We start from the raw sequence: 14,771 nt of genomic DNA on the forward strand, positions 1-14,771 counted from the left end.
GGCAGCATAAGAAGACTAGGGTAGTTTAGGTATTCTCCTTTTATTTAATTTTTAAGGTTTGGTTCATTGTTTTTCCCCATATATTGACCAGGCCTAGCTTAATAATAATAATAATAGATGATATATAACATAAAAAGTATAAATTTATTTGATTAAAAAAATAAATAAATTCTGGGATAAGATCTCATTATCACTTCCACCCTCTTCTCTTGTAAATTCCTGCAATTGCTGCAATTACAGCAATCAAAATTATAATTTTCATAAAATAAAACCCTAGAGAGCCAGATGAGTAGTTTGAGTAGAAATCAAGAATCAGAGGTCTTACCTCCTTGTGAGAATACGAGCTACATGGACTGGTATCAGCAAGACTCAGCCTCCGTTCCCTCATCTCAAGCTGTTTAGATAAGAAGCAAGAACAAAAATGCCTGCCAATTGTGTAGATTTCATGGAATTTACATAGAAAAATCAAGCAGTCAAATCATTTTTGATGATATACAGAGGATTTAATTAAAGATCATTGCAGTAATCCAGTGACATTAATTCTCAATTTTGGCACTTCAGTGGTGTCATGTGGTTTGCTCCACTAGCAGTACTGGCCTTGATGCCATGGAATCAAAAGACAGTACTGGGTTCATACTGCCATCATATTCCTGTTTTACAGTAGGTTTTGCAGCCATGGCAGCCATGAAGGGTACTTTCTCTTCTCAAGTTACTGCAAGCATGAGTTATGATTGTGGAATTAAGTTCATCATCTAAAAGTGACTGAAGAATTTCGAGGAAAATCATATGTATTTTGGTTCTGCAATGATCAGAAAACTAGATCCATATTGAATAAGGATCAGACTGAAGCGAGATGATGGGATTTCAGAAATCAGACATGATGAATGCTTGAAATCCAAAAAAAAAAAAAAAAAAAAAAAACCTTGTTCTTCTGGTAAACTTGCTCAGAAGCCATACCATGCTGTCCATTCACAATAAAAAACCTCTCCTTCTTAATCTCTTCTGTAGATCATCAGCAGGTTGAAGAGTTGATGAGTGTTGTATATTAATGTCATACCTGAATTAAGAATTGAGAAACAAGAAAGCAAGGCAACACATTTTATAAGAATTAAGATCTTGGATGAGCTAAAACTAACTTCTTTTACAATTTCTGGTGGTAAAAAGGACACATGTTAATGGAAAAATGGAAGACTAGCTAGGTTCTCCTTATCTTCCAAGATGTTTATATAGAATCTTTAATTATGGTAAGTGTTAGTATCGGATCTCGTATCCTCCATCTTTAGGTTTTACATGGAGGGAGATGCTAGCTATGGAACAGCTGCTTCTCTGACATGTAGATTTTGGATTTGTTCAGACAAGCTACTCTTCTTTTACAAGAGTATAGGTGTGAAACATTTACCTACCGATGCTCGGTTAGCACTCCCTGATTGTTATTGTTCTTTCCCCGCGGATCCTCTGATCAATTTAAAAGTACATCATATTTTGATTCATGCATAACAAAATACATAACACACCAGAATTCTTCTTTCCCCCCTCAATTTGGCTCTTGGCCGAGCATAGTCTAAGGGAACTAAGGATCCCCTTTTTCTTTCTAGCTAATTTTTCTTACCTCATCCACTCATTGATCACAATCCACACATACTATAACTGTTCATCAACCCAAATTTCAGAATTCCTTTCGTCTCCCATTCCATCCTCGTATAGCCGGCCACTCAAGCCTTTGAGTTAATGATTTTTTCTTTACTAATTTTGTGTTTTTCATGTCTAGATCATCTCATGTTAGCTTAACTAACCTCATTCTAACAATTTCTGCATTTCACCTAAATTTTCCTTCAAGAACCCTAATTTATAAAATCTGAAATTGATGTCTAATTCCCATTTAATTGTTAATTTGTTTTACACAATTAAGTCTTGTCCATATCTTAAGAAATTTTAGAATCTCACTTCAATTTAGTTGAAGATTTTTGGGGCCTCTCTTCTCTTGCATGCTGGCGACCCTCTCCCTTCTTTTTCTACAATTTCTTCACTTGTTTTCCTTGTTAAAATCCTTGTTAATTAGTGTCCTCTTTATTTAAAGAGTTTTAGGTTTTATAAGAAGTTGCTACCAAACCTGCAGATGCATGAAATCTGCCAGTGATTTCAGTAATAGCGTGGAGGAAATCTGGCAATAATCTATAGCAGCAACCAAGATGCTTGTAAATTAATAATTTTCCCTCTCTTTTGATGAAGAGCAATATGTACTCTCTCCCCTCTTTTCTATGGTGTTTAGACGGCTATACAAGAGGAAGAAATGAGGTATTTATAGCCCTATTTTTCTAATTACACATTGACCCATTTTCTTTTCTTTTACAATTAGAGTTTGTCCTTATGTCTTTCATCTTTTTCTGATTTGATTTCTCCATTATTATATTTATTTATTTTTATTTTTATTTCAAATTCTAAGGATTTTACAATGTGAGTAGCTAATCTTTATAGATTGGATGTTTCTCAGTCAAATTGCAGTGATTGCGGCTCTTAAGAATGTTGGAGATGCCATATTCATTATTAGTTTGAAAATGCATGCTCGATTAGCTAAAAAATCTAAAAGAAGAAGGTGAATAATAGTTAAACAACGTGTCATTTAATCCCTTCATTAAATTTGAGTGAAGCGTTGTCTAGGTTAAACCCAAAAAATTAGGGTTTTTAATTTGAGAATTGACAAACTTCAATTTAGTTCATGTTCTTCTAATTGCTTTTAATTGCACCTATAATTGATTCTCAATTTCTTAATGTCATGCAATTCCATTCCTGTCAAATTCAATTATCAACCCCAAAAGTTCATTGCATGTTTCATTTTGATTCTTGGTTATGAAATTGTGCATTTTGACCTTTAATTGATTAACAAACTTTTAATTTCTTCAATTTAGCCCTTGATTTCATTAATTTCAACCCTCGCATTTACACACATTTTCGGTTTGGTCATTGGTTTTAGATTTCTTCAATCAAGTCCCTAATATAATCAAACTTTAATATTTTTATGCAATTAAGACCTTGATTTGATCAAATTAACTCTTTAAAATTGCAATTAGACCTCTAAACTTTAATTTCTTATAATTAAAGCATAAATTGACTTCGTAATCATTTATTTATTGCAATTAAGCCCTCAAAAAATTCAACTAAACCTTGAAAAATTCTAATAAAATCCTTAAACACCAATTTTGAATTTTCATCCTTAAATTGAATTTTTGCTTACCAATAGGGCTTTTATTAGTAAAAAATATGCTATTAGATTCACAACTTTAGGTATTTTGATCCTCATCAACTAGTTTTTTTGCAATTCTTGGGGAATTCTGATATATTTTTGTTATTGATATATATATATATATTATTTTATTTTCCTCAATATTTTTTCATTTTTTTTTAATATTTTTTTCCTGATTTTCTTTGCATGTTTATATGAGACTCTAAAATGAGTAACATTAATCAATATATCAAAAATAATCAAAATATATATAAAAAAATATTTAAGAAAAAAAACTCAAATTTTTAGAAAAACATGGTTTCAACTGTGTTTTCTAATGCTCATTAAAACAAATACAAGAAATCTTACATAGAAATAATTTGAAACTACAGTTTAATCCTAAACTTTAAGAAAAAGATTGTAGGTTTCATACTGACACTCATAACAACACCAACAGACAGACCTTCCCTATAACTAAAATCAACACTATAACTTCGCTATAATTATTAGCATCAACATGAAATTCAACACCACAACTTTTATCATTCCTATCAATACCTATATTTGTAGTTGGACACTCAGCAACACCATCATCATCAAAATCTAACCTTCTTCCTCAACTACTGATATAATTTTATTATCATCTTTTTTTGAAAAATATTTTATTCCTGCAGACCTAACACTAGCATTTAGTTTGCCTATATAACACTTACCTGTTTTCATTTGTAGTGGAGTAACTTTAGAAGCAACATCAACATTAACATCAACAAAAAAGTAGATTTCTTCTTCTTTTACTTCATGCATGTTTAATATCAATACCGTCAAGTCATCATCAATTATTTCATTACTCATGTCATCTCTTAGATTAAACCATGTGAGTCCACGTCATAGATTGTAAATAATCAACATGTCTATGTAAGATATATCAAAGAAGCAATTGTTCATAACATATGGAGCAACCCCTAACGTACAATAATGCTGGGCGTTTTGTTTCCTACATAATTAAACACTAATTATATATGTTACAGTAAAAGAACACAAAATTAAGGTTATATAAATAATAAGACAAATTTTTAATTTGGGAATTTATTTAGGTTTTCAAGAAAACAATCCATATTATTTTCCACTTGTCCTAAACTGAGTTTTTGGACATTGAAAATGAACAAGAAATAACTTAGAGATCTACGAGTTATATAATAACCCTAAATTAATGCATTTTTTTGTTCAATCGAGTAAACCAAACAATATTCTAAGAAAATAACAATAATTAAACAACCACTAAATACACAAACTTGATTAGTCAAGTCTCAATTTGAGAAAATAAGTGAGATGACATATCCTATTTTTTCTCTCATTCTCAACAAAAATATTACAATATGAGAGAAATTCCACAACTGGATAAAGCGAATAAATATACTAGCATGCAAAGAGAATCAACTAGGAAGTACCTAAACTTTGATTTTGTAGAATTTTAAATTTAATTGAGATGAGATTTGTACAATTTTTAGAGAACTTTTGTTTAAAAATCACAAGGGAAGAAAGAGAGAAAAAGAATGAATTTGTGTTTGTTATTTGCTGGTTTGTAGATATAAAATATATATATAGAGGCATAGTAATTTTCTTAAAGTTTAATCGAGTTAATAGAATTTTACTAAATCAATATTTTTCTAATTTAACTTAAAATTTAATTTAAAATTAAATTAAATTTTAAGTCATAAATCTCTCAAATCAGACCATAATTTTAAAATCTAAACCAGTTTGATGGGTGAACGCAGTATCTATTATCTATCATGAAAAAACCATGAACCACCTCGATGATTCCATCCGGGCAGGGCAGGCGGGTCCACCCAATTTCAACGACCATCATCCTTGCCCTTGAACACACAAACGGGCAGCCCTAGATCATTCCAGAACATGCCACGTGTCAACACACGTAACCCTCGTTCACCTTCTCTATAAGCCCAAAACCCTCCCTCTTCGTTCTCTTATCTTCTTCTTCTACACAGAATCACCTCACCTCACACAAAGCCACGCTCCAGTTCCTTAGGCTTTTGTCTCTCTCCATCTCTATTTCTTTGTTTCTGGGGTTATAAGCAGACAACAATGGCTTCCTCAGCTGCCCAGATTCATGGTCTTGGTGTTGGTGGTGGGATTAGTAGCACATCTTCAAGAAAACCCACCTTTTCTTTTGCACCAAGATCAGTGTTTTTTGGCCAGAACCTTAGAAGAACCACAGCTACGTTCTTAAAACATACGAGTAACACTTCAAGAAGAAGGTATAGTACCGGGGCGGTTAGGATAGTTAATGAGAAGGTTGTAGGGATTGATCTGGGAACAACCAATTCGGCGGTGGCGGCGATGGAAGGAGGGAAACCGACGATAGTTACAAACGCGGAGGGGCAGAGGACTACCCCATCTGTTGTGGCGTATACAAAAAATGGGGATAGGCTTGTGGGGCAGATTGCGAAAAGGCAGGCGGTGGTCAACCCTGAAAATACCTTCTTTTCGGTGAAGAGGTTTATTGGGAGGAAGATGAGTGAAGTGGATGAGGAGTCTAAACAGGTTTCGTATAAGGTTGTGAGGGATGAGAATGGAAATGTAAAATTGGAGTGTCCTGCTATTGGGAAACAGTTTGCTGCTGAAGAGATTTCAGCTCAGGTTTATTGATTGCTTCTTTTGACCTTTTTTGTCTGTGTGTCTTGGTTGCTGCCTAGTGATGTTATTGGATTTGGAATTATGGGTCTGCTGTTTTTCCTAATTATTTAGAGTGGTGAGGTTTTATGTTGAATATTTGGTGTTTAAGAATGTTTCTTTGATGAGTATGAGTTATCTATGGATTTGGAATTAATTTTCATTTGCTATTTGATTTGGGATTTTGGATAATAGGGTGTTTTTGTACTGGGGCAAGCCTCTTAGTACATGCTGGATGCTTCACTGTTTAATTACACGAGTTATCTACTTTGTACTCATGTTGCATGCTATGTTGGTGTTATGGTTTCGTCTAGCTTAAACGTTTGGTCCTTTTTTCTTATGGGGAAGTACAACGAAATAAAACTTCAATCTTGATGTTTTATGGTTTAGTTTTTGGATAATGAGCTCATTGCTCAAGTATTGTCTTTCCACTTTGTGCTTGTTGGTCATTTCAAATTTCTTATGTTGTCTTTTTAATTATGTAAATTTAGGTTTTGAGGAAACTTGTGGATGATGCATCAAAATTCTTGAATGACAAAGTTACCAAAGCAGTTGTTACTGTGCCTGCGTACTTCAATGATTCCCAAAGGACAGCCACAAAGGATGCTGGTCGCATTGCTGGGTTGGAAGTTCTTCGAATCATCAATGAACCTACTGCTGCATCGTTAGCATATGGATTTGAAAGGAAGAGCAATGAAACCATCCTAGTATTTGACCTTGGTGGTGGTACTTTTGATGTTTCAGGTATCTTATTGTTGTGGGTCGTTGACTGCCATTAGTTTTACTTTGTGCTTTTTGGCAAAAGCATAAGTGTTGTGTTCTTATCATAATTGAAAATTCCAAGAGTACAAAAACAATTTTCCTGTTTTGTCTATCAAAGGAAAATAGAAAACACGCACTGAATCTCCATTATATTTATGCAGTGCTTGAGGTTGGTGATGGAGTGTTTGAAGTGCTTTCTACTTCAGGAGATACACATTTGGGGGGTGATGATTTCGACAAGGTTGGACCTGCTCTTCTTTATTTTAAGTTCATTGTGCTTTTGTGGATTTAGTTCAAGGGAAATTCATTGCGATCTTTTCTATGCAGAGAGTTGTTGATTGGCTTGCTGGTAGCTTTAAAAGAGACGAAGGTATTGATCTTTTGAAGGATAAACAAGCACTTCAGCGGCTAACTGAGACAGCCGAGAAAGCTAAGATGGAGCTGTCTTCTTTGACCCAGACGAACATCAGGTAATTCTATTTTGCATGTTGTCTGCTCTCTCTTTCTCCAATTTACCTTCAATTTCATCTGGTAAAAGTCTCTCTTCTTCTGCAGTTTACCTTTCATCACTGCTACTGCAGATGGCCCCAAGCACATTGAGACCACCCTGACAAGGGCCAAGTTCGAGGAATTATGTTCTGATCTGCTTGACAGGTATTTTATTTAGTACACTTTACTTGATGTGCATCCAGCCATCATCTGCTTTTTTGTCTTTGCTTTCAAACTCTGGTGGTGCTAGCTTATGACTGTAACCAACATGCTAAGCAACTGATTTTGTACTCTCCACCAGGCTTAAAACTCCAGTTGAGAATTCCTTGAGGGATGCCAAACTGTCCTTTAAGGATCTAGATGAAGTGATCCTTGTTGGTGGATCAACACGTATTCCAGCTGTACAGGAGCTTGTAAAGAAGTTGACTGGAAAAGACCCCAATGTCACTGTCAATCCAGATGAAGTTGTTGCCCTTGGTGCTGCAGTTCAGGTGAGGCTACTTCCCTACTCTTAACTAGGGCTTGCTGTTCATTTAAAATTACTGTCAACTACAGTTAAAAAAGACAGCATATATTCCCATATGGCAATGTCTCTGTAGTTATATGGTATAATTTTTGTGAAAGTAATCTTTGTTCTTGTTTGACTCTAGGCTGGTGTCTTGGCTGGAGATGTCAGTGACATCGTGCTGCTGGATGTGTCTCCGTTATCTCTTGGTCTGGAGACTCTAGGAGGGGTTATGACAAAAATCATCCCAAGAAACACTACTCTTCCAACCTCCAAATCAGAGGTGTTCTCAACTGCTGCTGATGGACAGACAAGTGTAGAAATTAATGTTCTCCAGGGTGAAAGAGAGTTTGTGAAGGACAACAAATCTCTTGGCAGCTTTCGTCTAGATGGTATCCCACCAGCTCCACGAGGAGTTCCTCAAATTGAAGTGAAATTTGATATTGATGCCAATGGTATTCTCTCCGTCGCTGCTGTTGACAAGGGCACAGGGAAGAAGCAAGACATCACCATTACTGGTGCTAGCACCTTACCCAGTGATGAGGTATGTTTGTCCATGAACAATTCAATTTGGATAGCATTTGATACTGCATTAATGTGATGCATATAAGCTTCTGGTTAAAGTAGTCATTTCATGTTTTGAGCTGCAGTGCTTGCTTGCTCTTTAAAATAGGATTTTCATGTTTTAATGTGCTTGCTAGATCGAAGTGCTATGATACTCTAGCTTATAGGACAGGTTCATCAACTTCAAGCTAATTAGTTGACCTTTTTAGAGCTGATCAATTGCTCTCATGGTAGAATAATGTTTATTGACCTGTGGATTTTATGCAGGTTGAGAGGATGGTCAGCGAAGCTGATAAGTTTGCAAAGGAGGACAAGGAGAAGAGAGATGCCATTGACACAAAGAACCAGGCCGATTCTGTTGTCTACCAGACCGAGAAGCAGCTTAAAGAGCTAGGGGAGAAGGTCCCAGCCCCTGTCAAAGAGAAGGTTGAGGCAAAACTCCAAGAGCTCAAGGATGCAATTGCAGGTGGATCAACTCAAGGGATGAAGGATGCCATGGCTGCCCTTAATCAAGAAGTCATGCAACTTGGCCAGTCCCTTTACAATCAGCCAGGTGCAGCGCCCGGCGCTGGCCCTGGCCCTGCCCCTGGCAGTGAAGCTGGACCCTCAGATTCATCGAGCAAGGGACCTGATGGAGATGTCATCGATGCAGATTTCACAGACAGCAAATGAGATGGAGAAACTGTTGGCTGGTTTTTCCCTTCTATACCATGAAAATGTGTATAAGAAATTGATTTTGTAGGGATTGGGTCTGGTGTTAAGTTGGGTCAAAGTTTCCAGACATTTTTGCTCTTTCCAAGTGAGAATCAGGAGTATAGAGTATTAAACACCAACAACCACCTTTAACAGCTAAAATTTTGGGTGTATAAGCCTTGCACGTTGCTTATTGCTTGCTTAGATGTAGTGTAACAAACGGTTGTTTACAAGTTTCTATGTGCATGCCTATGTTCTGGGTTCAGAGCTGGTCAGAGTTTATGGCTGACACTGTTACTTGATTTTTGCTGCTTCCATGGAAATATATACTACATTGAGGATTTCTTGCTTGTAAAATATATTCCTACAATTGTTCATGCTTCGAACCTGTGTAGATTTTACTGTTCCGGATTATATAATGAGATTGCTTTCCCTACAATTTCTTGCAAGAAATTTATATGCTAATCAGCTCTCTTGCACTCTCATGCTTCTTTCGACGGCCAGGATGCTTCAAGCTCGCATGAATTTAATTACTTTTCAGTAGAACACTAATGGAATTGGAAAGAAAAAGTAAATTAATTTACTCGCACGCAGCATTAGCATCAAGTGTATGAACTAAATCATCCTTTGATTTTAAGTATAAGATCACAAGTTATGCTAGGTTGCTTTGGAATGTACAATAGAACATCCTTTACATGTATCTATAACTTCATTTTCTGAAAATATTCTGGAATTTCTTCACATATACAGCACCAAAATAAAAGTAAAGCATGTGCTGTTCTTACCATTTGAGAAAAAAAAAAAAGAGTATAAAATGAAGAAAGAAAATGTCTTCTGTACCATCTTTGAGCCCAAAGCAGCAAGTCATAAGAGCATACCTGATCTTTTCTGTCAGATGCTCTCTACTCCACATTTCCATTGCTGGGGCTCTGGGGAAGACTGACTGATCTATCAGCTGTGCTCAACCCATAAGAAGAGTACTCATCATAGTGCCCATATTTGCTGGAGTTTCCGCTCCCTAAATTGTGTCTACTAGAGTAGTATTGGTTGAGGCCACTACCAGTAGGAGCCCTCCCAAAGTCTGACCGTCCCAGTGGCAAAGATGGTGATAGCCTGTGAGGGTCGTGAGGTGATCTAGAAGGTTGGTAACCATGTGGATTATGTTGCTGGTGGTGGGGATGGTAAAGGTGCTGGGGATGGTGCTGGTGCTGGTGCTGGTGCTGGTAGAGGTGGTGGTTGTTTAGGTTGTTGCTATGGTGGTGGGCGGTGTTTAGATTGCATAGACTTGGAGAGCTATGGACTCTAGTCATTGGGTTTCTACTAACATGATAGCTATTCATGAAGGTGGGTTCATGGGGCACAGAATCAGCAGTGTTGCTTTCTGGAGATGTACTTTTCGGAGAGGAGCTAGCAGAGAGGCTGAAGGAGGGATGGTTTGCATTGATAGGAGAAAGTCTACAATTGGCCGTTGTACGAACCATACCATTAACAGCATCCACAGAACGTTGTTCTGGTGCACCGGGATCCATGGGAGTAGATTTTTCGATTGCAGCAGGATTTGAAGGGAACAAGAAGGCTCGTAGCTTTGGAGCTCCTTCACTTTCATGGCGGTCATATTCATCAAGCATATGCTTCAGATCCTCATTGGTTCTTACAGACACCAAAACGTCAAGTTCTTCAGGTATAACCTGATACTTCAGGACCGTGTCTCCTTCAAACTCCGCGCTAAGCTTCTTCTTAAGCTCTGCACATCACAAACAGGACCACATAAAAGAGTTCCATATGGTCTCTGAGATAAAGCAGAAGAGCATGCAAAAGAAGTCACCGTCGCCAACAGCAAATGAGCAACCATTGCAAGAGAAAAAATAAGAAAAACAAGAGCTGTGCTCCATAGCTAATTAATTCATATCATGTATGTGTATACGCATAATCTAGCACCTAAAGATTGAGCTTGTATCTTTCTTTTTCACGAAAATTGACGAAAACCCTTTTTAGTTTGATCTCAACACACGACATAGAGCTAAGGATTTACACAGCTTCCAAATTCAATCGCCTTTCTTGCCCTTCTCAGCCACTACATAACAGTTAACGTTCAAACAAATTCTTTGCATAAGGAGATGTCAAAACATAAAATTTTATCAGTTCAAATCTCTTACTCAATGCAATAATTTAGCTTTCATCAAATTTTTTCTTTTTAGATTAACGTAAATATTCGGATCAGTTTGTGTATACTTTAACTAATCTTACAGGTTCTGAAATTAATGACCATGTAAATCTCTAATAGCCTTGAATTTTTTTAGAGCTCGAATTAGTAACATTTAAAAAACAAACCCAAAAATTGATCAATTGAGTTATACATTCCATAGCCTTTATCAAATATTAAATTTATAGTTATTAAACCTGGTTTAACCTCAATTAGTTTTTTATTTTGAATAATAAAATCGGTAATCAGAATAATAAACTTGATTAGATCAATTTCAAGAAATATTTATTTTAAAAGATTTTGTTCAAAACTTTTATTCAAAAAACATTATTTATGTTTTTTTTTTTTTTGAAAAAAACTAAACATTATACACTACTGTCGAGCCAAACCGGTAGAATAATTATATTATCAAGTTATATAATTTATTATATCGAATTAGATCATCTCATCCCAACAAAAAAAATAATAAAAAAACAAATAAAATTGCATGATATAATTACTTAAGTTTTTTTTAATATTGTTTTTTATAAGCACGACAATAGAAAACCATCTGTTTTAGAAAATAATTACGGGCATTAAGAAAAAAGTAGGAAACCTGAGAAGCTGATGTAAACCTGAGAAGTTGATGTCGCGAGGAATGGCAATGACACGTGTCTCACCGCCAACGTACTTGAGGTGGCCATCAACGGCTCTCGGCATGATTTTCCCGCCATAGCTACACAAGAGCTTCACTCTGTTCTTCGGAGACGATGTAGCAGCAACAGCGGAAGCTTCATCGGCCATATCTTTCATCATTTCCACCGAGTTCACAGCTCGCCTTTGCAACTCAGTAATCATAAAAATCGAAACTCGTCGTTCCGATTCGATTTAACTCAATTCCTTTTGAATCTACAACCAGCAACAAATTATATATATAAAAAACCATAAGCAATTTTTTTTTTTATGAGATAAAAAAGAAGGAAAGAAATGAAGAGAATTTTTTTCCTTCTGATTTTCTGGTTCTTTATCTTATTTTCTTTTCTTTTATTTTTGAAAGGACGAGAGCAGACTATTTTCTCCACTTTTTATGCCGTTTCTCCGGGGTTTTTTGGATTTTTCTTTCTCAGGTTACCAATACGCCCTTCTATTGGTTTTTCTCTTTTCCCTTTGTAGAATTTTGATGATTTGCGTTAAATTTGCTTTTCAAGTGTATTTATATTGCTTTTTTCCAAAAAAAAAAACTTAAATTAATAATTTTTAAGTTTTTTTATATTTTTAATAAAATTAATAATGGGTATTAAGGTCGAATAACCTTTTTTTTTTAAAAAAAAAAAAAGCATTAACAACTAACAAATAGTGTTTATATTATTCTTAAAAATGAAAAAAAAAAAAGAGTGGAGAATAATAAAAAAAAGTGGAAGAAATTGGTTCAAAAGGACAATAACGTAACTTCACAAAACCCAGAAATAGTAAATTACCAGCAGAGGTTACGTCAATGGCTTGGGACGAACACGTCCTCTCATCGGTTACCTTTGTCGGAATTTAGTAAATCCCGAACTTTAGGGCACGTGTCTAGCAAATATATACTTAACAGTTTCAGATGGGGTCCACAAACCAGCGTGTCTGATTCTGGGCCTTCTTTTAAGGCACGTGAGTGGATTCCAAAGGCCTTATTTCTCTGGTGACGTGGCACAGAAAGCCGGGAGAGGGTGTAAAGCGGGAGAAAATAGGGACAAGAGCTATTGGCACCCATCAGCCGCTTCGCTCAGCTGGCACAGCCACCAATGCATGAAGATGTGATTTTCCTTCGTTACCATCCCTTTATTTTTGGCTCTAATATATTTTTAACACAACTATTTTTAATTATTCTTAATTTTTAAGTAACACTTAATTATCAAATACTTTTTTAGAAAGAAAATAGATTTAAACTAGTTTACATGTCTTTACTACTACGTTGTTAGTCAGATTAAAATTTTTTAAACAAATAAAAAATATTTAGGTTATAAAAAACTATTTAATATTATGATTAAAGTCAATCTGGTTGATTAACCTTGACACCTCTTAATTTAACTTCCTGTATATCCCGAGTTTAAAATTAAACTATATAAAAATTGCATCAATATGACTCAATAGACTTGGTTGGTCTAAAGACATCTCGCTTGATCGGTAAAAACAATTTGATGATGAGATTGAAAAAAAAAAAAAAAAGATGAAATTGACATAAAAACCCTTATGACACAACTTTTTACCTAACTTGGATTTAGAAACAAACCTTATGGGAGTTTTATTGATGTGACCTAATTGATTTGACTGGTTCAAAAGTAACTTAGCTGACTGGTAAAAAGAATCCAAGGGAGAAATTGAGAAAAACAAAGAAAATGAAATTGAAAAAATAAAAGTTTATCTTGACTCGACTCCTTGTTTAATTCGAGTTTAAAATTAAACTATATGAGAGTTACCTTAACATGATCTAGTTGATTTGGCTAGTCTAAAAACAACTTGATGATTGTTAAAAAAAGTTAGAGGATGGAATTGAAAAAATAATATACAAAATTGAAAAAAAAAAAGAGATTGAAAAAAGAATAGCGGAGGTTGAATTGAAAAAGAAAAGAAAATAAGCTTTACTATTCATATGAACAATAAAGCTTCATAATGATTCCTAATTATTTTAGTGTTAAGTAAATTGAAGGGAGACTTTAATGAGGACATCAAACCCTAGAAATGGTTCAGACCTGAGAAATGATTCATACATTCATATGATTTACGATGATGGAGGATAGCCCACCTCTAATGTTATTGAATTTTATTTGGGTTTATTTATTTCATGGAAAACTCAGCATATACTGTTAAACTTAGAAAATACATTTTAGGTCTTCAAACCAAGCTCTCTTAACCCCAACAAATCACATTATCATGAACAAATAGGTTTGAATTAAAATCACTAACAAATAAACTCGAATAATAAAAAACATGTATAATATTTCAACTTCTAATTCTGTAGCTCTATTATAAGCCAATAAAAATATCAAAACTCAATCCAAAACTGATTCTTTAAACATTTTGAGACCCAAACTAAATTGATGAATGAAGAAAATGCATTAACAACTTAGAAAAAAGCCACCAAACATGTACTGCTACCAAGGGCGGAGCCAGGAATTTTTCATGTCCTGGGCTATTAAATAAATATATATTTTTTTTAAAAAATAACTATTAATTCATGTATATAAATTTTTGAAGTTAACATTACAATTTTAATTCAAATACATTACATAAAATATTAAAAAAAATTAAAAAAAACATAAAATTAAAGTAAAAAGTAAAAAGAAATTCCCTATTGAAATTACATCATTCGATGTTTTATGAAATATAATTAATTTATAATCAAATCTGAATCGATATTATAACAACCCTTAACCAAGATAAAATAATAATCTCATGTCAACTGGAAAAAAAATTAATTAATTTTTTTTCCTCTCTCAATTCATCCTTCCTTCACTTGATTCTTCTTTAGATTAGAGTTTTATAAGTTATACTTTGTAAATTTATAAGGTTATTCTCTTACTTTTTCTATTTTTTTTCCTTGGATTTTTTTTTTATGTTTTCCCTTTCTTCTCTCTCTTTCTCTCTTGCCTTTTCTTTTCTTTCCTTTTCTATTATGCTTCTTT

The 14,771-nt window shown here is 34.6% G+C and overlaps 2 protein-coding genes across 3 annotated transcripts; one reads left to right on the forward strand and one right to left on the reverse strand.

The window, feature by feature from the left end:
- Positions 1 to 5,061: 5,061 nt before the first annotated feature.
- Positions 5,062 to 9,281, forward strand: LOC118031134 (stromal 70 kDa heat shock-related protein, chloroplastic). Its single transcript, XM_035035451.2, has 8 exons — positions 5,062 to 5,878; positions 6,403 to 6,655; positions 6,835 to 6,914; positions 7,001 to 7,143; positions 7,229 to 7,327; positions 7,464 to 7,653; positions 7,813 to 8,211; positions 8,499 to 9,281. Exons 1-8 carry the CDS (start codon positions 5,324 to 5,326, stop codon positions 8,901 to 8,903), a joined length of 2,124 nt encoding a protein of 707 aa, XP_034891342.1. The 5' UTR covers positions 5,062 to 5,323; the 3' UTR covers positions 8,904 to 9,281.
- On the reverse strand, positions 6,777 to 12,167 carry LOC118031135 (uncharacterized). Of its 2 annotated transcripts, none has more exons than XM_035035452.2 (2): positions 11,742 to 12,167; positions 6,777 to 10,668 (listed from the first exon to the last, which is right to left on the reverse strand). In XM_035035452.2, exons 1-2 carry the CDS (start codon positions 11,962 to 11,964, stop codon positions 9,827 to 9,829), a joined length of 1,065 nt encoding a protein of 354 aa, XP_034891343.1. In that variant the 5' UTR covers positions 11,965 to 12,167; the 3' UTR covers positions 6,777 to 9,826. The 2 variants fall into 2 exon arrangements, with proteins under 2 accessions (XP_034891343.1, XP_034891344.1); XM_035035453.2 differs by having other exon boundaries at positions 11,723 to 12,167.
- Between the last annotated feature and the right edge of the window lie 2,604 nt (positions 12,168 to 14,771).

The sequence above is a fragment of the Populus alba genome, chromosome 4 (genome assembly GCF_005239225.2).
Source record: "Populus alba chromosome 4, ASM523922v2, whole genome shotgun sequence".
NCBI lineage: Eukaryota > Viridiplantae > Streptophyta > Magnoliopsida > Malpighiales > Salicaceae > Populus > Populus alba.